The following is a 21,990-nucleotide window of genomic DNA, read 5'->3' on the forward strand; positions in this document are numbered from 1 at the left end:
TCGATACAGCGATTCGCAAGGGCTGATGCGGTAATCGTGTCGAGTGTCGTGCCGATGAACGGAGCTGTTCCGTGGAACTCTTGACCAGGGCAATCGAAGTATGCTAGTACGGTGTATTAAAATCCTTGTAGCAGTCATGCTTAGTCTGACGTTTACCATCTCACTGTCGAAGCTGGTGCTGTGCGTGTGGAATGGCTGGTTCAACGCGGATGCAGCAGATTACGAAATTTTCGCATCCTACCCGGGTTTGGGCCCGTCCTCGGCACCATCAACGTCGACTTCTGCCGGCGGTTCCCAGCAACGGCGCACTCCCACCATCGTGGACGAGTGGCTCGACCACAATCAGCTGGGCAAATACAAGCAGCTCTTCCGTGACAAAGGTGAGTTTTCGTGCAGTAGATCCATTTCCAGCCCAATCGAACCGATTGCTATGGCCCTACCCTATAAAGCCTTTCTGAAAGATAGTGAAGTGCTCCAAAGCTGTCAGTCACCACGTTTCGTGCGGTTAATTCAATTAATCTGAAACACTCCGAGTGTTCTCGAACTTCGAAGACCAGGACTTCCTCAAACCCGGTGTGGTATTTCACCAGTTAGGCCAAAGTTCCTCATCCCCGTACCTGTTGGTTTCGATTGGCAGCAGTTGCCATGGAAGGCGACCGAGCTAAAGTGCGCATGCTACGATCAACGTGGGTGACAAAGTTTTGTTTACAAATTTCCCTCAACTTCCCTCGTTTCTCGACCGACCCCAATCGGAGGTGATGTCCTACGGTTGGTGTTCAACACCCTCATAGCAAGTGGCACAGAAAAGGCTTTGCATTGCCTTTCCGGGTGGTACGGTTGCAGTATATCAAAATGTCACTGCCTGGGGGTTCCCTCGAGGTTCCTAAGGAGCTATTTCCGGCAGCTCTTCAGTGTTCTTACCATGACCTGCAAAGAACGTTATCTGGTACATGTCCAAACGGTGTTCGCACAGGAAACCAGCGAAACTCAACACCTAATTCGACCAGACACGGAGTGATGTATTGCTTATCTTGTTGGGCGAGACAATGATCATAAATTGGTGTGAAGAACCTGAGGTGATAACAATTTTTGGAAGTAGAGTGTTATCTACAAGCTCAACCCTGCAATGTTTCTGGTTGTTCTGTTCGCTGAAAAAAGCCCTTCTACTTCTCCATTCTCACATCTGCTGCATTTCTCGTTGTTTCGAGGGGTGAGGAAATTTATTAAGAAAAATTTCTCGCCGTTGTCAACTAGACTTCGCTCACGAAACATACATCAAATGTCTAAGTGCGAAGGAAAATTCTACATCAACTTTCCAACCTACCCTCATGTGAGTATTTTGCATTCTCACATGCTTCTCACCGCATTCCGTTGCCATTGCGCACATCATTTGAATTGCGAGAGAGAAAGCGATACACAGAGAGACAGAGAGAGAGCGAGAGTGTTCGTACGCATCTCTCTCCCCACGACTGAATGGTATCCTTTTCCACCCAACGCCCTGGCCCACTCACCATCTCACTCTCGCCATCGCGACCATTTGCTCCAAAACGCCAGAAAGATATCGTTCCGCGAGATCCGCGACGATTTCCACGGCGATTGGGTCGGCCCTAGCGCTTTCCAACAGCGAGCTGAAGCTGGCAGTCATCGTAAGTCGTTCGTCCGAAACGGAACCACTTACCCGTACAGATCCGAGATATCCTCCACTAATCTAACTCCGCTCGGTCCAACTTTTTTTTTCTCTCCCTTACACCCCACCCCGACATTATTCCCCGTTTCTACGAACCCTCTGGCCCTTTAGATCCTTCGCCACAGCCAGCCTCTTTATTCGCTGGTGTGTTTTATCTTCACTTCCGGTGCACAGTTTTTCCCATTTTCCCCACATCGGCGTACAAACAAACAAGCGCCAACAATACCGAGTGTGTGTGTGACTGCAGAGGCCCTTCTGGGGTGTGCTCTTCCTCGCTCTCTCCATCCTTGCTGCCACAGTGCTCTCTCTCACTCTCTCTCTCTCTATTGGGGGCACAAAGCGTTCGAGAGTGTCAAGATCAAAAGGATGACAGCCTGCCGACTGGACCTGTCCTTGTTTCTATCGAAGCACATATCGACGCAGTCAACGAGCCAGCTCGTGGCGATATCCCTTTAGTCCTTTGGAGAACTCGGACCCCCTGCAATTCTTCCCCCCCCCCCTCCCGACCGCAGGTCCTATTGTGCCTTTCGGGTAGCTTGATGCAGCCAAGTCAGTGGCTCGACCCGCTTTCTGCGAATCCTGCATCCTATCCATCCCTTGCCCGTTAGTCCGTGGAGACGCGTGGTACCCCTCGGGCGACGAAAGTCCGCGAACCGGAAACAAGAAAACAAACGGAAGTGTGAAAGTGAAAGGTGCGAAAGTTGATTGTCCGAGTCAACGACGTGTGTGTGTGTGTGCGGTTTGTGTTGGTGTGTTTGGTGAGCCCGCATGGGAAAACTGCGCCAGTGGGGTTGGAAAATCCGATTGCTACGGGCGTCGTCGCAGGGCACACAGGGACGACAACAAAGGACTCGCGCCGCGGCGACGCTCGCTTACATTTTGCGCCCCAAACCGAACAAAACGTGCGCTTTTCGCAACCGCAGTGCAAACCGAGCAACCACCAATTCGTTGATATAGATAAGCAAATTCATCTCGCGAAAGACGTCACGGCGTCATGACAACTAAAATTATCCCGACCATGCAGCGAAAAGAAGGCCAACCAGACAATACCACCGAGCGGTGCGTCGAGCGAGCGAACGAACTCGTGCATTTGCTGCTTGCTGCTCGTCCACTCGAATCGGTGGCCCTTTTTCCTCGATTTTCCTTTTGAGCGCGTTACGCGATCTGTTTACGGACCACACGGGCAACCGCCAGAGCCGCACAAAAGCACCCCGGAGCAGAGATACGCTCGGCCGATGGCACGCCGCACCGAACCGCCAACGGCGAGATATGATGAAAAGCGAGGAAAACCCGATTGTGTTACTCGAATTTGGGAGAAAATTTCATTCAACGCACGGCACACGCCACTGCACTGGCCCTCGGTTTGGTGTGAGAGGGCGAGCGAAAAACAAACGACACCGACACCAACGACGACTACGACGACGCATTGTGCTGTGGGGTGTCGCACACACATACATCCCAACCCCCTCCCCCCCCTCCACCCATCCTCCACGCATTTCCTCCACCAACGCTGGCACGTGTGTGAACGTGGAAAAGCATCGTTGCCTTCACTCCGGTCTTTAGCATCCAGCATGTCGCAGAGACTCGCTCGCTTTTCCTGGCTCGTGAAACGAAGCGTGGAAATGGGGAGGAGGCAGTGCTGGGTGGGAACGCACCCACCCCTTGCAAAACAAAACAGCGTTAAACGCAGCGGGATCGATGCGAGCTCATCCGAAGGGGTGCGTTTGTGAGCGAGTTTTGTTGCGAAATTCGTGCGTGCGACGAGATGGAGCGTGGTTCATCTGCCTTTGGTCAGAGGTTAAGTTGGGCCAGGAAGCAGAACAGCCCCCAAACACCGTGCTCGATCGAGTATGGTGTACGGTGGCTATCCGTTCGTGGCATATCGGCTTCGTTTATTTGTTTGGCGTACAATTGAGTCGCAGGCCGGTTTCCTTCCGTTCCGTTACCGATGTCATTCGCGCAAACCGTGATTGATGGTTAGAGGCCATCTGGGTGGGGAAATGATCTTTAGGCCAAAGGAAAAGTCGACTTCACGCGCTTGCTCTTTGCATGCTTTTCGAGCAAACGAGGAAACCTCGTGGCAGCGCGAAATATCCACAATCGATGACATTTTTTGCCCCGGCTGCCAGCTTTCACAGCTCTCGCTTGCAGGCACTCGCAGCTGTCAGTCACAGATCGACTGTCCTTTCGCCGTTCCATCATACTCGTCTTGTCAATGAACGGAACGCCATTATCCGAGGCCAACGGAAACGGCACCCGCCACCGGTTCGTTTTGCATTTGAAGCAAAAATGCGAAAATTGCTCTACGTTCGAGCGAGCCGCGTTTGTTGCCCCTGGGATGATCTAATCCTGCAAATTCGCGGACGTTTCGTGATCTCACAAAAGCCTGAGACTGAGACGTGCAAGCTTCACCATGAAGGAGCCGTTTTATAGGCCCTTGCTAAAAAGCACCGTTTATCTGCTCCTGACGAACGAGGAGTTTTCGCACACGAACGTACCAAGTGCCGTCAGCTATCACGAAGCTTTGCATTCGTTATCAACCAATCATATCAACGGGGAAAGTGATACTCTGGTCATCAGAGCTCTGCCTTCCCGAGGCCTCGTTATGAGGCACGCGAGGTCATGAATCCTCGCACAAAGAAAATGGAGGAAAACGTGCACACGAAGCTCTGCTCGAGCCACGCTATCTCCATATCAACGAGGATAAACGAAGGACGTTTCGGTGCTTAGTCTCTGCCATCTGGCGTGTTTGAAGCGCCTTTTTTGTCCGCGGTTTCATTATCCAAATGACTTCGTCAGCAGGTCCTGTCTCGCTAACGACAGTTGCGATCTTTCCATCCCATTTGCTCCATAACTGATGATGCTTCCATCTCATTTGACAGAGACAAATCAGTGTTGCTTCCGATAATCAGCAGCATTTCTCGGATATTATTTGATCATCTCCTCATTCCGACCGGCCAGAAACCTTAACTAGAGAGAACAAGTACTCGCCGTATCGCGCGCATTTTGCATCGTAATATGCAACTCATTTCCCTTTAAGATCCTCCCCTCATTTTATGTACGCACATCGAACCACTGCAAATGATAAGCGAATCTGTTTCCAACTGGACAAAGACACCCCGGTACGGTGTTTGCATTGCGAGTGCAGCTGCAAATAGAGGCACCGATAGCGCAGCTAATGAACGCAGACAAATCCCGAATCTCATCATTCCAGCCTTCTAGGTCTCGCACCCCGATAAAGCAACCAACTGTCAATTTTAAGCTAAGAACAAACACACACCAAGTGCGGTGGCCCGCCGCCAGGAAACAATAGTGTTCAATCAGCCCAAATTCCCCAGATCGCGCCTTTGAAGGTACGCGGACTGTAAACGTAACGTTGAGTAGCTGAAAGACCAATGAACGGAGCGACTAAGCCGCTAGCCAACACCCTTCAACAGTGATAAGGGCACTCAAGCGAAGTACGGAGGCTTGCTCTCTTCAGCCCAGCATTGTTTGTTGTTACTGTGACCGTAGCGGACATCGTTGGACAATGTCAGAGCGCCAACGATCGCCATCACCAGCCGTCAACAACCAACCGACCATCCTCCGTCAGTGGTCGGTGGTTGAATCGCAATCGAAAGCTTTAATCATCAGTGCATTGGTGCCTATGGAGCAATAGGCTAAACTAGCCGACCAAGAGCGGCTAGAACATTACGGAACTATTAGCGGTTCTAGCGTGCAATCGTGAGAGGATATAAAGTGCGTTTATAGGGGTTCGTTTCGAGTGGTTCGTGGACCACAACCTTGCATTCGCGTGTGATAAGTTGTTAAGTTACGCAACTCACAAGTACAGCCTCTCGTCGCAAAATGTGGGCTCCGGAGTCGGAAATCAACTCGATTGCCTTTACCAACATCCGCCACTCGGTGTCAGCTTCGTCCGGTATGTATTGTTGAGCCAATGTGTCGTCGAAATTTCCTCCAGCATCAGTTCTATGTCACGGTCAGTGAGGCTAACGCATTGCAAAGTTTTCCTAGAGAAATGATTTGCCCATGAGTCATGGTGAACTGAAGCATTTACCTTATCGCGTACTAACTCATACTTGCATTAAAAATAACAAACGCCCGGTTTAATCCGTAAACAACTATCAAAGCGACGCTGAGAGCGCGAAGGCAATGTTTATTTACCGAGAAACGGAAATTTATTGCTATTTATTTACTGATTCGAATCTTGTTGCACGATTTTTCATTAAACACATTTCTTCGGTTCTGCAAGCGTGGCACAAAACCTCGTCGCGTGAAAAAAAAACATGAAAGCAGCAGAGCAAATTTTCCTACCGTTGTGATTTATAATCACTTACTCCCCAGCAAGGCACAGATTAATTGAAAAATGGAAACACGCTGATAGCACCTGCTCCTAGTTGCCGCAAAAGCAAGCCCATCCAACTTGCTGTTCGTATCTCGAGCAGGAATACCCAACAAATTGTGATAATCTGCCTCTCGCTTTTGAATCAGACAACGCTACTCGACTGCTTTGCCAACACCGCGCTCAGTTCGGTACTCCGTCAGGCTTGTTTCAGGCAAACAAACGCTAGTTTGGCTAACAGGACGGTACTGTTTTACATATTCCCACCGTGTGCTCGGGGCTTCCTTCTCGGTAACGCTCATCCTTATTTTTTCACTGGGACACCTTTTTATCGTTGGCGGTTGTGGCGCACCATTCACAGCTAATAGACTGCCCACCATGTGCTAGGTGGGCTGTGTGGAGTAGATTGTTCTTTTTCTAGCCCGGTCCGGAAACACGACACGAGTGGCGGTCTCATGCGCCTTGGAAGTACGGTTACACTATTAGAGCCTCTCGTGTGCCGACATGCAAGGATAATTGGAAAAAAGGTCCACCTGCTCGTCTGACAAGCGCGGGCGAGAGAATGAAAATTGGAATTGCTCCACCAGCACCAACATGAAGCATCCCCAAGTCCGTTCATCGCATTCATGTTTAATTGCACATTGTTCGGTTTATGAAAAGCTGCGCCTTGTGCCAGTTCACATAGCAACGCTTGTTCACTTAAAAACGGACAGCGCGAGTTGAAACAGAACGGGGTTTTTCCCTGTTTCTGCAAAGCGGTGCGATCGGCGGCAAGTTTTCGCCAAGGTAAACATCGCCCCACTGTTACCGGACGCAAGTATTTGATCAAACGGTTTATTTGGTGAAGTGTTCTGTCGAGGACAACCAGACGTCGCGCGAAACGCGATGTCATTCTGCGAGATTTAACAGACCGATAAGACCGCACTCCAACGACCGTGTGCAGTGCTATCAAGCCGAATTTTGGTGCGCCGTATGCTATAAAACCGCCAGACGGAACTTAATTGCATTGCACGCGCGATGGCATGAGTTTATGCGTGACATCAAATTTTGATTCCGGGATATTTCCAGTTCTTGAGGCGCATCATACAGGTACCATAAAGATACCTGAATTTCACCAGCTGCAATCGTTTGCGCAATTACGTATTGCATGACAGTGCCAGATCGGTAGCTTTGTGAGACTTATCTGCAAAAGACAATTCATCAAAATTCGTCTGCCACACTTGCAGGCAAATTTTGGACGACACTCCATTCTTCTCCATCGCATCTATTGCCGCGCGTTATGGCACTTTTGCCAAACATCGCTGTGCTGTCTTGGCACTCACAAGCCCCAGCGTACGTGTAGTCTACGGGGAAACAAATGGCACCTACGTGAGGCGTATTTTCCGCAATATTTATCACCGTTCGTACACCGTGTCCGTCGTGTTCACAGCCGGCAAAAGACCTCAGGCACCGACACGTTGCCGGATGCACAAACAAGTTTTCTGTGACAAGCCCTTTCCTCCGATGGACACTCACGCGAGCCTGCCCATAAGCACCGTTTCCAACGAAAGAGCGAGCAATAAATCATCCCAATCAGCATGCACTAAGCAAAACACCTCCAAAATAGCGCCTGTTTGACGGTGCTGAAAGCCAACGGATCAGAAGGAGGCACGGATATTTAGGATAATAAAATTTATTGAGAACGCGACGCTGATGTGGGGTGTCGAGTGGAACAAGGACGTTGGGCTGGGTCCGCTGAGACCGGAAGTTCGGCAACTTGGAATATTTGCTTGGTACGAAAGCGATGCAGCATAAACAAATTGAGGGACATAAATTTAGCATACGCAACCCCCACGTGATCCTTTGTTATGAAACCGTATTCTTGGGACAAAGGGCGAAAAGAGAGAGAAAGAGAGAGATGGAGAACAAAGAGAGAAGGAGATGAGAGATTGATATCCAGAAATGATAAAATACCAGAGAGAAACATCCTTGAAAGCGACCGGTACTTTTTGGTACTCCAACCAGGGTTCTGATCGTAAATAGCCAGAAAAAATTGGATGAACTTTTGTGTGTAAAAAAACAGGATCTAGCACAGGACCCAAGATAGATTCTCGGTGCTTAAGCTTTAAGCAAATCCAATCCAATATTACGCAATCAACTGTCGGTCGATGGCGGTCCGACCAAAAAAGTATAGAACTACAGTAAAAGGGCAAGGAGAACGCAAAGCAGATAAGAATAAAATATGTTCCTTGATAAACTGCCATCAAAAAAGTGCCTCCATAAGCCCCCTCGCTGGAACACACATATCCGCTTCCGCTTTACACTTCCGAGTGCCGAGTCGAACACCGAGCCAAGGTTGGACTTGATTATCACAGGATGACCTTCATCATACCATCACAAACCACCGCAGAGGTCTACTCGAGAGTGCCGAGGCTCCATTAGCTTGGCCAGACTTTGTGGCGCATTCGCTTCCTACCGACCTATTATCATTGCGCCCTCCGTCTGGCAAATGGATTATGCTCACGGAATGATTCCGTTGGTGGCTTCCTTCTCACCCATAGCAAGGTGGTTTCAGTTTCCTTCTTTTTTCCATCGCCTGCCTTTTTCTCGTCTTTAGTTCTTTTTACCATTCCTTTGGTGGGCCCATTTTTTAACTTATTCCGGGCTTCCGGATTGAACCGCGATAAAAATGCTTTACGTCAGCCTGGTGGAGCCTTGCCACAACATTACAGCATTGTCTATAAAGGGCACAGGTCGCAGGCAAGGCACACATTGCCTCAGCAGCAGTAGTTTTCCACGGCTACCAAATTGCCGCCCAGTAACGAAGGTTTTGTTTCTACCTCGTCAACTTCCAGCCTGTGTAATGCTTGTAATGAATATCGGTCAAACCTGTCTCTATTAATTATTCACCTTCATGAACCTTCGTTTGACGTACGGACAATCCAACTGACCATGCGGATCGTCAACAGAGTCAACTCCATTCGGCCTCGCGATGGACTGTAATGACAAAAAGAAATCAATTTTCTCGGCTCATGACAACAAATTTAGCACTGTGCATAGCGAGCGTTGCAAATTTAATTTTACATACAACTCGTCCAGCTGTACCGTTCCCAAGACCAATGCATTAATAACCATGTTCTGAGCAACTCGCGTTAACCCGCATGTAACGATGTGGCTGATGTAATTCCCGCACTCAGTGGCATAATTCTTGCAAAAACCAAACCCCCCCAAAATACCGATCAAGCGGCAGACTGCGCGTTCTCATATTCATGATTCATACCGTATTAATAACGAGCCTGTTGGGAGCAAATCCCGAACAGCCCCGGGATATGGCTCTCAGTTCCGTTTTCCCGACTTCGCGGCCCATCCCAACACGCGACCATGTGCCATCGGGAAGAGCATCACAAAAATTTCATCATTCACCAGGCGCCTCCATCGCTTCACGCACTCGCCTCCGCACTCATGGCAGGTGTTGATGAATAAACAAATAATTCTCACCAACCACTCGTACGCCGGCACCTGACCTGTAAGCAGAGTAAGTGGTGCGAACAGGCGCACTGATGGAATTAGCTTTGTTTATTTTCACGCCATCCAAATTAAAGAAGTGGGCTCGAAGAATCAAAGAAAAGCTCCGATGGTTCAACAAGTCCCTTCGATGGAAAGGTGGCACAGGTAACGTGCTATTGGTTGCTGGAATGCTGGCTCAAGAAGCATAAGAAACATTTACACCACACGCAAGCTATCCCCAGCGGGCGCCGAGCTTTTGGTGTTTCGCGCCCAAGTACGGAGCGCCGTCCTCGTTAAGGGCAAAGTTTAATGATTTGCATGCGTTGGGAAGAATGGTGCCTTGAGGGGCTGGTGGAGCAGCAGCCGGTTTGCGCGTGTCACCCGACGCGAGAAGCCCCCCCAATGTACGCTTGGCACGAGGACGGCGAATGATGCAGGAAGTGAATTATTCAAATTACTCTAATTGGTGGAAATGTACAATCACCTCTTCGGGGACGTTTTCTGATGGTTCCGGGTCACGGTGGCACTTTCCAGCGATCCGAGCAATTCAGGGGTTCAGAAAACGGGATTCATCAATTCGAATGTCATGCCTTTTAAATACTTGAGTCATTAAGTGATATTGCCCTCGATCACGCACACGAAACGGACCCTTGGGCCTCAGTTATGACAAATATGTGCCCCACATCCAGTGTGCATTAATTTAATTTTCTTTTCAACACCTGACGATGCCTGTGAATTAGTGAACTACAAAACGGTTCGAATGTACCCCGGTATAAAGGCCATAATCACATTCCGTTTTTCCCGGCGATTCTCGGGCCTTCACGACTATAAGCTCACATGTCATATCGCTCTGGTATCGATTTATTAATTCCACAAGCCTCGTCACCTCCCATACCATGTGCCGACTGCGATAGCTGTCGCTTTCCTTCGGCAATGCAGCCTTTCAGAACTATTGATTTCCACCTCAAAATAACATCACAAAAAGGATACTCAAGACTCTCCACGCAGGCACAACAGACCACGGAGATTAGTAAAGTTGAGCCTCCTTATTCTTCCAAAATTTTCCCATATCAAACTTGTTCAATAGATGTTGAATAATTGTAGGAGCACGAGTCATATCCTTTTGATTGACGTTGGGACACTTTTCCGTAGACTGTCAGCCATTTACGCGGCCTTGATGCATAGTTCATATTTCGAGCAAGTTAATGTCAACTTTGCTTTTCGGGCCCCTTGAACCAGCTACTCAAAACTTCTTTGCGTTTGTTATCTAAGACGTGAGCTTGTTTTTCCTAGAATCCTCGAAGCTAGCCCCTCTCGGTCTAGTCAGAGTGGCGTCGCGTAGTTTATGTGCTTTTTTATTCTCTTCATCCTTCTGATCCATAAAACGGAAACCATTTCCTTCCCACGAACCGTGCAACGCGATCACCCAAAGGTTATTCCGTTAGTTAGGTTAGGTCATTCCGTGCCATTCCAGGTTCTGAAAGCTTGCACAACAAAACAAAGACGACATCCAAACTATTCGATTTATATGCATTAGATAATATACGTTATTAGCTCTTCATTTTACGAGTGAGTGAGACCGCGTGAGCAGCGAAATGGTACGAAAAATAGAACGCACCGACAGGCGCATCTTGATCGTAGGCAGCGACAGCCATAAAGGACCATTTCCAGCCTCGAGGGACTCTGCGCATACATATTCACGAGCTCAACATGACGCCCATCTATCGGGTTGGCAAAAGCTCACACACTGTCGTGCTTGTGTGCTGCCTTTCGGAAGGATGAACCACGATCCACCGACGCCACCGAGCCAAGAGAGCGAGAGAAAGGTGGAGGAAATGTTTATGCAAATTGTAAAAGCCCGCTTAATTAAGCATCGGGTTTCATACGATCGTAAAGAGCCAAGGTCACAAAATTGCAGGTCGCTCGCAGTTGCAAGATGGCCTATAATCAAATATGCATATGAAACCGGGAGAAATTGTTATCCTTTTTAATGAGCGCGCCTTTTTTAATGGCCAGCATAAAGCAGCTCATTTCGGTCGCTCGCTCGCTTACGCTGCCAGTTTCATCGTCGGTGTGAAGCTAGCAAGGTTGGTGTTTGCTTTAGCATCAAATATTAATCGAAGAATAGCGACCACCCTGAGTGAAGCCGCTAAGGTGATCATGATTGCCTTTTCCTAGCATCACACTTCCCTGTTGACGAAACTAACAATGCTAGATCCCAATGCTAATAGTAGCAACCTTGTGCTGGTTACCTCATCGCCTCCATCGTCCGATGTGGCGCGATGTGTTTCGTTGCGTCACTTTGTTTAAATTCAAATATTTAACCACGACTAGCCCACGTTACGTCCTATCTCGCACGGTATCAGCCTGCTCGCTACGCAAACGCCCCGAGTTAAGATATAAACGCACAAGTAGGAAGCGGCGTGCGAATGTTTCGATGAAATGTCTCTCCAACCGGAACAAGCCTCTCGGTTATTGCATTTGGCCAATCCGATTTCGATTGATTTTCGGTCCAACCAGGACCACGTGCGAACGGTCCTTGCGGTCGAAGGAAAACAACTCCTACACCAGCGACTCGCCACCATTGCCGCATTGGCGAAACCACCACGATCGGTGTGTGGTCCTTGTTCGCTTCCGAACCACAGCCAAATGCAGCAGTTTCGGTCGTACACGGTTTCGTCCCGGTCGCTGCTGGTGCGGCAAAAGTCTTCGACGTGCGGCGCTCGATTGGCAGTCAACCAAAAGCATCCTTTAAACCTCTGCAATGGGTGAGATTAGTGCAGTGAAACGAGTGGGAAGTCCTCCGAAACGTCCCGTGCGTCGATCGGCATCGACTGTGGGCTGTAAAATATTCAAACACGCCACGAAAAAGAACGACTCCATCCCGTTCGTCTTTCGATGGCGGTCGTACCGGGCCTCCCATCAGTAGCTAGAGGATTTCAGCAAAACAACAGGCACGACCCGTTTTGAATTGCTGCTCCGTTATGCCACAACAGACACGAGCCAGATCGAGCTGTTTAATACCGCCCAAACTCACTTGGCAGTCGGGAAAGCTGACGGACGGAGGTTGGATCTGCTCGCATTTGGTAAATGTTGCATAAGCATTTTGAGCCCATGCCAAACGACACCTCAACGGAATGACCAGAGGGACGGCTAAAAGAGTTTGCTCAACACCCTATCGACACCATCGATCAATGGTCAATGCCAAAGCTTTCAAACGGTTGCATTAGAAGCACATTAGCGTAAGAAGAAGCGCTTGTTTGGATTTCAAATGGTCACTAGAATGCTCCAAATCGAATATTGTGTCACCCGTTCTAACATGCCGCTTTCTGTCGATGACTTCCAGCAGATATCGAACCTGAAATGACGGCAATCGATTCCTTTCAATTGTGACCGAACGCATACTCACACGTCACCCTAATCCCTCGTCGAGAAAATCCAACGCCAATCAAAGGGTATTTCGAGGGATTGTTGCAACCGATCCGACGAATCGGCGCGGAAAGCGAGCGAAAAACAGATGGAAATTAATCACACTGAACCTCCCATCCAAAGTCCGCGGTATGGCTTCGTACTGTAGTGAATTAAACACCTCAGCTCCATTGAGTCATTCGCTCCCTCGAGTGCATCCTTGACCCCGGGAATGGGAGCAACAATCCCGGTTCGGTCGCATTGAATTCGATCGTTAGCACCGTGCACAACCGCACATTGCTGTTCGGGGCGCAACCAACTAGCGACCTCCAAACTCTGCACTCTGGAAGTGTCCGTTTCGAAACCGGCGTTACTTCACCGATCGTGCTGCACTCGCGGACCTCCGGGCGAAAATCGTCCAATGTCGGTCCCTCTGCTCCCGAAAATAGACGCTTGGAAAAACGACCGCACGACCGATGGCAATGTGTATTACTAGCACGAAAGCGGTCGCTTGGTGTGGGACTTATTTTAAGCCACAAGTTCTAGATCCATATCTCTGCCATTCGTTTCGCTCGGCGCACCGGCCGTGGGCTGGATTCATCGTTTACGAAACTGCTCTGATTCTTTCCGTGAGTTATTTCAGCCCATTCTCTGACATGCAACGAATAGATGGGGAAGTTTCGGATTTTTAGTGTCTTCCAGCAAATCCACAACTCGCCGAAACTCCAGCACCGTTAACATCGGAGGCCCATTATTGCTTGCTGTAAACCTTTGCTTCGGGGGAAAAACGGTTGAAACGATCCCTATCCTATCCACCTTGGGCAGAAGGAAACCTATCGATTGAGAAACGGAGAGAAATACGTGCTTTACGAGGCACTTGTTGGGCGTCGAAGTTTCGGAAGCATCCGGCTGCTACTTGCCACTTCCACAAGGGTCATAAATCGATGGCCATTACTATCGCTGCCAACAGAAGCGCGGCCGCCAGCAGGAGGTTGTTGCGTGACAAATGTGCATACAGGTGTGTCGGTTCGGGCAGTGACTAAGGATTGCAAGATTAGTCACCATCGCTCGCGTTCCCTCGTCGTGTAACGGATCCCAGGAATTCCATTTATGTTATCACATTGGCTCTAGTTCAAAATTTCACTGCTCACCAACGAACAAACGAAACGCCACGGTGAAGGACATCCCAAGGAATAGCATGCCCTTGACTTTGACAATTATACACCAAAGATCAAGATCGCCCGAAGATATAAACATTTACGGCGTTTGTAATTGAAAGACGTAAAGCCAGCTTTTAATAGGTCGTCGTCAACTGGGAGCTACGTCTTCTTTTAGAATTAATCAGCGGCGTTTTGGGATGATCTTAAAAGCACAAACACCTCACGGATACACGCCACCAAAGAATTTTGTCTTCCACGATCACGAAACCGAATTCCAGACGCACCTCATTTTACAATTCAACACGTACCTCCGAGCTGTAATCGATTACTTACGAAACATATCCATCGGCACGCAACCCAGTAATGGCGTGTCGCGAATGAGCTCGAGGGCTGAATGAGCCCAAAACAGAGAAACGCCCAAACGCCAACGGCTAAACTGCCGCTTGGTAAACTTTGTCCACAAGTCACGGAGATGACATTCTGCCATCAGATCACCTGAACAAATACCGCACCGAAGGGTGTTTTTCCTGCTTCTCTGCTTTTTCATTATTCGATATCGCCGTGTTGTTTCATTTGAATGGCAACGGTGAGCGTAGAATAAACGAAACGAATCACATTTCTCCTCGTTTCTGTTTTCGTGAGAATGTTTAAAAAGTTTAGAGCAACAGCAAAACAATAGCTGTGGCAAGTTTAATTAAAAAGTTTCTTTTCCATCTTGCACGAATGGCCGGAATGCTTGCTGTGCCGTCGGCAAACACAACGTTCGTATTCTTGCAGAAGGTTCTAAACATGACGTGCTGTATTCCAGCTTCAATTTTACTTATTCATGACAAAAAACTACGAATAACTTTCATATTGTCAAAAATAATTTTTCTTTCACTGTCTTTATATCTTCTCCCTTATCCTCGTTCCTTTTCTGGTGGATTTTCTGGAACTTATTGCGGACCAAAAAAGCTGATCAGCAGAAATCCTTCAAACATCCTTAGCCTCAAATTGCGGAATCGAAGTGAAACCGCATCCAATTTGCTTTCCTTCCCTACCATCCATGAATATGTTATGTGGAGCGGAATATCTGCGCCGCCGAGTCCTGGGTGGTGAAAAATATTTTCTTCCGCTCCCACCGAGCCCCTCACTGCGAGCACACACCCTCACCGGTATATAAAGGACCCATCCTTCTCGTTCAATCACTCCCATTTCGTTTAGATCGGCTCCCATCGGCGTACGGGTACCCTGGGGTGTCCTCAACATAAATGATAACCTTTGCCTAAGTATTCCCCTCGGCCAGCCATTAACAAGCGCACGTTCCTGGGAGCGAACGGAGAGTCGTCAAACGGGCGAGGAAAAAGCGATCGGAAATTCGAAACCGTTCCAAGACGAACCGTTCCGTTCGATTCACTTCATGCCCAGCAAATCGATAGGTGCCGGCAATAAATGCAGTGGTTTGAGAGCCTCGAGTGAGCTTCTTCGATTGAAGCGAACGATAGTGGAATCAATGGGCGAAGCGAAACGCCTTTCAAATACGTGAAAAACGGCATCCACTCGAGGGCGGTGAATCGAAAGGGCAACTCGAAGGAAAATGTCCATCCACCAACTCGCTCACGCACATGCCTCTGGGCAGATTCGTTTGTTGACAAAACAGTCAGCACCGGGTGGTTTTAGGTAGTAGTATAACTAGAATTCACCAACAATCCCAACGGAACGTGCCTGTGCGTAACAACCGCTAGTAAGATTCGCCATAAGACGGTTTCCATTTTCCACGCTCCAGCTAGTGTGTGCTAATATCGGCACAGCTTTGAACGTCGATTTCTAGCGCAGTTTTTGTGCCGTTTCGTGTGGCGTGTGCTGTTTCGATTCATATTTAAACTTTTATGAATCTAAAACGTGCTCATATCCCAACGCCGAACGGGGTCCCTCGTGTGGCGGGACACATAAACAATCGCTCAATTTCGACCGCCATGTACGACCCGGCCGTCATTACTACTTCTCGCCGGTGAAGTAAAACGTGCGCGGCAATAAAAATAAAATTAAATTTTATATACCTTTCCTGCCGCTCGGACCTGTGAAGGTTGCCGCAACGACTGCGAACTGGTGCAATCGAACCAGCATGTAACTCTCTACCGACCGAGTCGCTCTAACCCCACCCAATCATACCCCCCGGAAACGGCTTCATTTGCGTAAATTAAATTTTGTAATACCCATAAAACACGCTCCTGTGCATCGCTCCTCTGGGAGCGCAATGCATTGCACCACGAACAATGCGCACCGGTCCGCCATTATGGACCGCGTTTCGAGTCCTGCTTCTGCCAGGGACACGCACATCCGGTAGCGATTGCTGCTAGCATTGGAAACCAGCGTTATCGACACAACAAACCGCAGCGAGTGAACTGAACAGGGCGAGTGAACTCGGGTCTGCAGAATACTGTGGCATTTACAGCGACGTTGAATTAGTTCATTGCAAACAAAAAAAACTCCCTTCTGTGTCCAATGTTTTTCACTACTAAAGACGTCCTTTCTAATGCTCCATTTGCAGGTATCTCCACACTCTCGAGCTGCGGGGATCCTGAGCGCCTACCGGAGCTGCCACCGGGAGACGAACAGCGTCTTCAGCGAGCGGCCTTGAATCTACAACAGAAACTTATTCTTCGCGAGTGGCTTAAGGAGCATCGATTGCAACATCATTACTCCAGGTAAGGCTCGGTCGCAGACACTTAGGCCACTTTCGTATACAGCAGATTGATCGTTACAGATTGGTCGCCATCGAGGTGACAGCACTGGAAGATGTATACTGGCTAGAGGACTCTCGGGCGAGCCAGATCCTTGGCAAGGACTGGCCCGTCTGGTCCAGCGCACGACAGAAACTGCCAACCTCCAAAGCCAACCTGGAAGCCTTAAAAGCCGACCTATGGTCGACGGTTGTCAAGTCGAGCCAACATCAGGATGCCTGGACCTGGGGTGGTATGCTGGTGGTGTCGGTGTCGGTGGCCGGCCTCGTCACACTGGCGGCCATGACACAGCCCTCACTCGCACCAGAAGCTCGCCATTCGCTACTGCAGTACGTCACCGGAAAGTATCTGCTGCCGGCTAACTGCAAAGTACATTGGGACTGGTCTGACCCAGCTCGTGTTGGCGGAACGATGTGCTTCACTGTGCGATTCCATCAGCGTAATGGCCAGGCATATCCCATCTGTGATACGGATCAGTTCTTCGTCGAAGTCACCGAGGGCACGCGCAAAATCGTCACGATCAGCGAACTTGGCTCACCGACCGATCCGAACAATGCCAACATAGCGAAGGTCAAGTTCACGGTGCGTACTGCCGGTCAGTATAAGATCTCGGTGCTCATCGGTTCTAGCCACATCGCGGGTAGTCCCTTCCTGAAGACCTTCGCACCAGGACCAATGGACGCTCGGCGGTCTCGACTAATCCGCCCAGCTAGCACCGTTGTCTGTTGTGCCGGTGCTCCAACATTCCTGCACATCGAGCCGAGGGACGAACACGGCAACACCTGCCAGTTTGAGACGGACTGTGACCCCATCAAGGGGTACAGCATCGACATATTCGACCTGTACGGTCACCATAATGATAAGTTTGCAAGCGCGGTCTCCTTCTCATACGACAAGGTGAATGCGCGCATTAGTCTGACTGCCCTCTTTCCGGAGCCAGTGTGCCTGCGGGCCGTGGTCAGCTACGAGGCTCACCCGATCCCTAACGGAGACTTCGACATCATCGTGCTCAGCAGCAGTGACACGACGTTGGTGCACAAGAACATTGCCTCGCGCAAACACAACATCTGCTACGAGGCCAAACTGTTCAGCATCTACGGGCAGCAACGGTGGACCAAACCCCGCAAAGTGCTCTGCTACGTTGGACCCAAACAGGTCACAATCAAGGAGATGATCCTTAAAATCATTCCCAAGCGTATCGCGACCTTTCGCCTTTGTCCTTCCACTAAAGTGAGTGGCTTGGTGCTCCGGCACAACTCGCAGAGCTGTTGCGCTAACCAGCACCATCTTTTGTTCGTTTCAGTTCCATTTTCTTCCGCCTTCGACCATTCAAATGAACAACAGCCACGGTGCGATATTCATCATCGACGATGGCTGCCAGCCAAAGATAGAGCTGGCGTCTAAGGAGCGCAACGTCATCGCGGCTACCTTCACGCATTTCCTGCTGAAGAACATCGGTGGATCGGAGACATTCAAGGATAAGCAGGATTTCTTCTACCACGAAGTGCGACTAGTACGCAACGCCACGCAAACAGACCATGCGTGCTTATCCTATCTTTCGTTTTTGCTCCCCGACTTACGAACCTCTTTTCAGGTACGCAAGTTCCATTCCAACTACTACCACGAGAAACTGTCGTTGAAAGTTCAGCGAGACAAGATCCTGGAGTCAAGCATGAAAGCGACGAAGAATTTCTCGGTATCCGATTGGTGCGGTAACTTTGAGGTCACATTCCAGGGTGAACAAGGTAACTCTAGAGTGACTATGAACACTGTGCATCTATCATTTGGTACTAATTCTCTGCACATTCTAGGCATCGATTGGGGTGGCTTGAGACGCGAATGGTTCGAGCTGGTGTGCAGCGCTCTATTTGACCCCCGTGGTGGTCTTTTCTGTACATTCCACGACAAGCGGCAGGCCTTGGTTCATCCGAACCCAAATCGGCCCCCTCACCTGAAGTTGAAGCACTTCGAATTCGCCGGCAAAGTCGTAGGCAAGTGCCTGTATGAGTCCGCCCTTGGTGGCACGTACCGACAGCTGGTACGGGCTCGTTTCTCTCGTTCCTTTTTGGCGCAATTGATTGGTCTGCGAGTCCACTACAAATACTTCGAGCAGGACGATCCAGATTTGTATCTGTCTAAGATAAAGTACATCCTCGAGACCGATCTGGACACAAGTGACAACTTGGAGCTGTACTTCGTCGAAGAGATGTACGACCAGAGTGGCCAACTGCAAAAGACCGTGGAGCTCATTCCAAATGGAGCCAAGGTGCGCGTGACTAACGCTACCAAGAACCAGTACCTAGACGCGCTAGCACAACAGCGTTTGTGTAATAATGTTCGTGAGGAAGTTGATAGCTTCCTCAAGGGGCTGAATGGAATCATTCCCGACAATTTGTTAAGTATTTTCGATGAAAACGAACTTGAGGTAATTAACTGAGTCATTCAAGCTCTACAATTATATGTAAAGATAAATATCTCTCTCATGGATTGCAGTTACTTCTCTGCGGCACTGGAGAATATTCTATCGCTGACTTCCGTGCAAATCACATCGTCAATGGAGGCTCGGCAGAGTTTCGGCGCGTTCTTGGTTGGTTCTGGGCTGCTGTAGGGAATTTTTCGCAAACAGAAATGGCTCGTCTATTGCAATTCACCACCGGTTGCTCGCAGCTGCCTCCAGGAGGATTCCAGGTGAATCGTTGTGCCGGACGAGAGACCTACAACAATTTCTTATGATCATTCCTAATACGCGAATTTTACCTGATTACAGGAGCTGAACCCTAGGTTTCAAATAACTGCGGCTCCGACATTTGGCAATCTTCCAACTGCCCACACTTGGTAGGTCAAGTTAATAATTTCAAAATCGCAACGTGCTACAAAATTCATGATTTGATTGACATTTTCTCTTTTATATTCTAGCTTCAACCAGCTTTGCTTGCCCGACTACGAAAGTTACGAGCATTTTGAGAAAGCTCTCATGTTTGCTATCAGCGAAGGTACCGAAGGATTCGGCATGGTCTAAACGTCATGAGGCAAACTTTGGAAACTTCTTGCTAGGATACTACTGATGTTCTCTGGCCCCTCGGAAATGGCACTACTGTACTCGATTCGCTTTCTCTCAGATGCCAAAGTTCCAGATTCCAGATTCGTCTACTTCTTTTTCTACATTCCCCATCCATTCTGTTTCATCGGACCATTATTCAGATCATTGCTCCCACATTTCTCTACCATGCCATTTCAAATTGTTCTGTACTCAGTGCCAAATCCTATCTTTAACAACCTTTACAAGACCATCAAAAAGCCTACCGGCATCGATACTAGAGAATTGCGTTATTCGAATTGGAATTGAAAAAATTAACCACAACTACAAGCAAACTTAACGTTCAGTAGCATTCAATTCTAACGATCCTAGAGCATGTTCCACGATCACACACTTTTCCAGGTGTGCGCTTCCATTAGGGGCCTCGTTGCATACGCTGCACTAAACATGTCCGTTCGATGCTTATGCTGCATAGTTGTTGCGTTGAGAGCAATATTTAGCGGATACGAGTAGTGTTGCTGATAGCCGTAGGCCAACCTAGGCTGATTAAGAAAGCTGCCGATGTTTGTACCACCCTTTATGTCATTCCGTGGTTTGATTGTGTTGCCCATTTGCACACCTCTAGCAGTGTGATCCTAACTCAGTATTGAGTTTAGCAAAATACTAAGAAAACCCTTCTGCAAGCAGAATACAATTAGGTATAAATTCTATCTTTGACCGATAGAGAAAAAGAAAAAATATGAAAACCGAATACAAGCAAACGTGCTAATTCTGTGATACTTGAGAAAACAAAATGCTAAGCCAAGTAAAACTACTTCTTATACCAATCAAACATACAAAACTCTAGTGCTTAGGAATTTGAACTCCGAACGGAGTGATGTATCCGGCACTATCTTGAATAAGTGCTCTCTGACTAAAAATGGAGAGTGATGTCAAAGGCCGCCATTTGAAGCTACTAATCGTTGAACATATTTATCGTACAATTATGAAACACTCGTTTTCTTCCGAGACTGGGCTATTAATCCCAGAAGGCCTCAGAATGTATTGAGGAATAACGGTCAAAATCCAAAGCTTTTAATTCGAGTTCAAAATTTAGGTACTAAATATTTAATCTACTTACTGGATACTAATTATATAAAATCTATTACACAAGTACACTGTAGGGCCTACTAGAGTAACATTGTCGAGAATGAAGTAGGATCGATGGGAACATTTTCGGAAAAAATACTTTTCGTTACCATATTGCAATGATGGCTGAGGAACAGATAAAATTTTACAAAATCAAAAACCCCCTTTAAAAATAAACCCCATTCCATCGCGTCCATTGTTGACGCGATTGGAAGATAAGATTTTCGAATTCAGCGAATATTTGTAAACCAACACCATGCAGCATGCATTTCAGAGAGCAGCTGCTCCTCGTCAAACAATCTGCCACCGGTGCGCTTAGCAAAATGAGGTGGGTAATTTTTGACCAGGTTTGATGATAATTGTTCGGATTTTCTGTATGAGATCATAGTGCTGTCTCGGAAAGCAATAAATACATTTTCACGCAAACTTGTGACACACGAAGAGGTGTGAAGATTTGGTAGAATTGTTAAGAAAGTAGTAAACGAAGGGGAAAGTAGACGAACGCAATCTCTTAGGTGTCACTCTTGGAACAGGGAGAACCCCCAATGTTTCGAATGAATGAGTGAAATAAATATTAGTACATAATCGAACGGATTAGAAAACAAAACATTGCTGTCAGCTATACATTTTATTTGTTACATCCGTGTCAATATCACAACTAAACAATTGTTTTTATGATGATTCCGAAAATTTAAAAAGAAAATTGCATTTGTTGGGCTTTCCACAATTTAAACGTGAATTATTTCACGTGTGTATGAAATATTTCAACGTTGGTAAGAAGCTTTTACGAGTTTGAAATATTTCATACAGGGCAGTTAGGCGGGAAAATCCAATGGAAGAAATTTATCAAATCATCTAAGAAAAACTTCGCTAAACTGTCTTTGCAGAGAAAACTCTATCATAAATCTCTCTCCGTCCTACGGATCTAAAACACAGTTTATGAAAGGATATCATAACAGATTACAAAAATGATGATCCATTAACTTACCATTTTTGTATACGACTTATGTCATTGATTC

At 48.0% G+C, this 21,990-nt stretch overlaps 1 protein-coding gene across 2 annotated transcripts; it reads left to right on the forward strand.

Moving 5' to 3' along the window:
• Positions 1–100: 100 nt before the first annotated feature.
• LOC128727219 (apoptosis-resistant E3 ubiquitin protein ligase 1) lies at positions 101–21,559 on the forward strand. Of its 2 annotated transcripts, none has more exons than XM_053821104.1 (9): positions 101–380; positions 16,614–16,770; positions 16,830–18,036; positions 18,110–18,310; positions 18,401–18,551; positions 18,618–19,231; positions 19,300–19,494; positions 19,574–19,641; positions 19,723–21,559. In XM_053821104.1, exons 1-9 carry the CDS (start codon positions 101–103, stop codon positions 19,823–19,825), a joined length of 2,976 nt encoding a protein of 991 aa, XP_053677079.1. In that variant the 3' UTR covers positions 19,826–21,559. The 2 variants fall into 2 exon arrangements, with proteins under 2 accessions (XP_053677079.1, XP_053677080.1); XM_053821105.1 differs by lacking the exon at positions 101–380 and adding an exon at positions 5,534–5,606.
• The last annotated feature ends 431 nt before the right edge of the window (positions 21,560–21,990 follow it).

Source organism: Anopheles nili, chromosome 3 (genome assembly GCF_943737925.1).
Source record: "Anopheles nili chromosome 3, idAnoNiliSN_F5_01, whole genome shotgun sequence".
Lineage (NCBI taxonomy): Eukaryota > Metazoa > Arthropoda > Insecta > Diptera > Culicidae > Anopheles > Anopheles nili.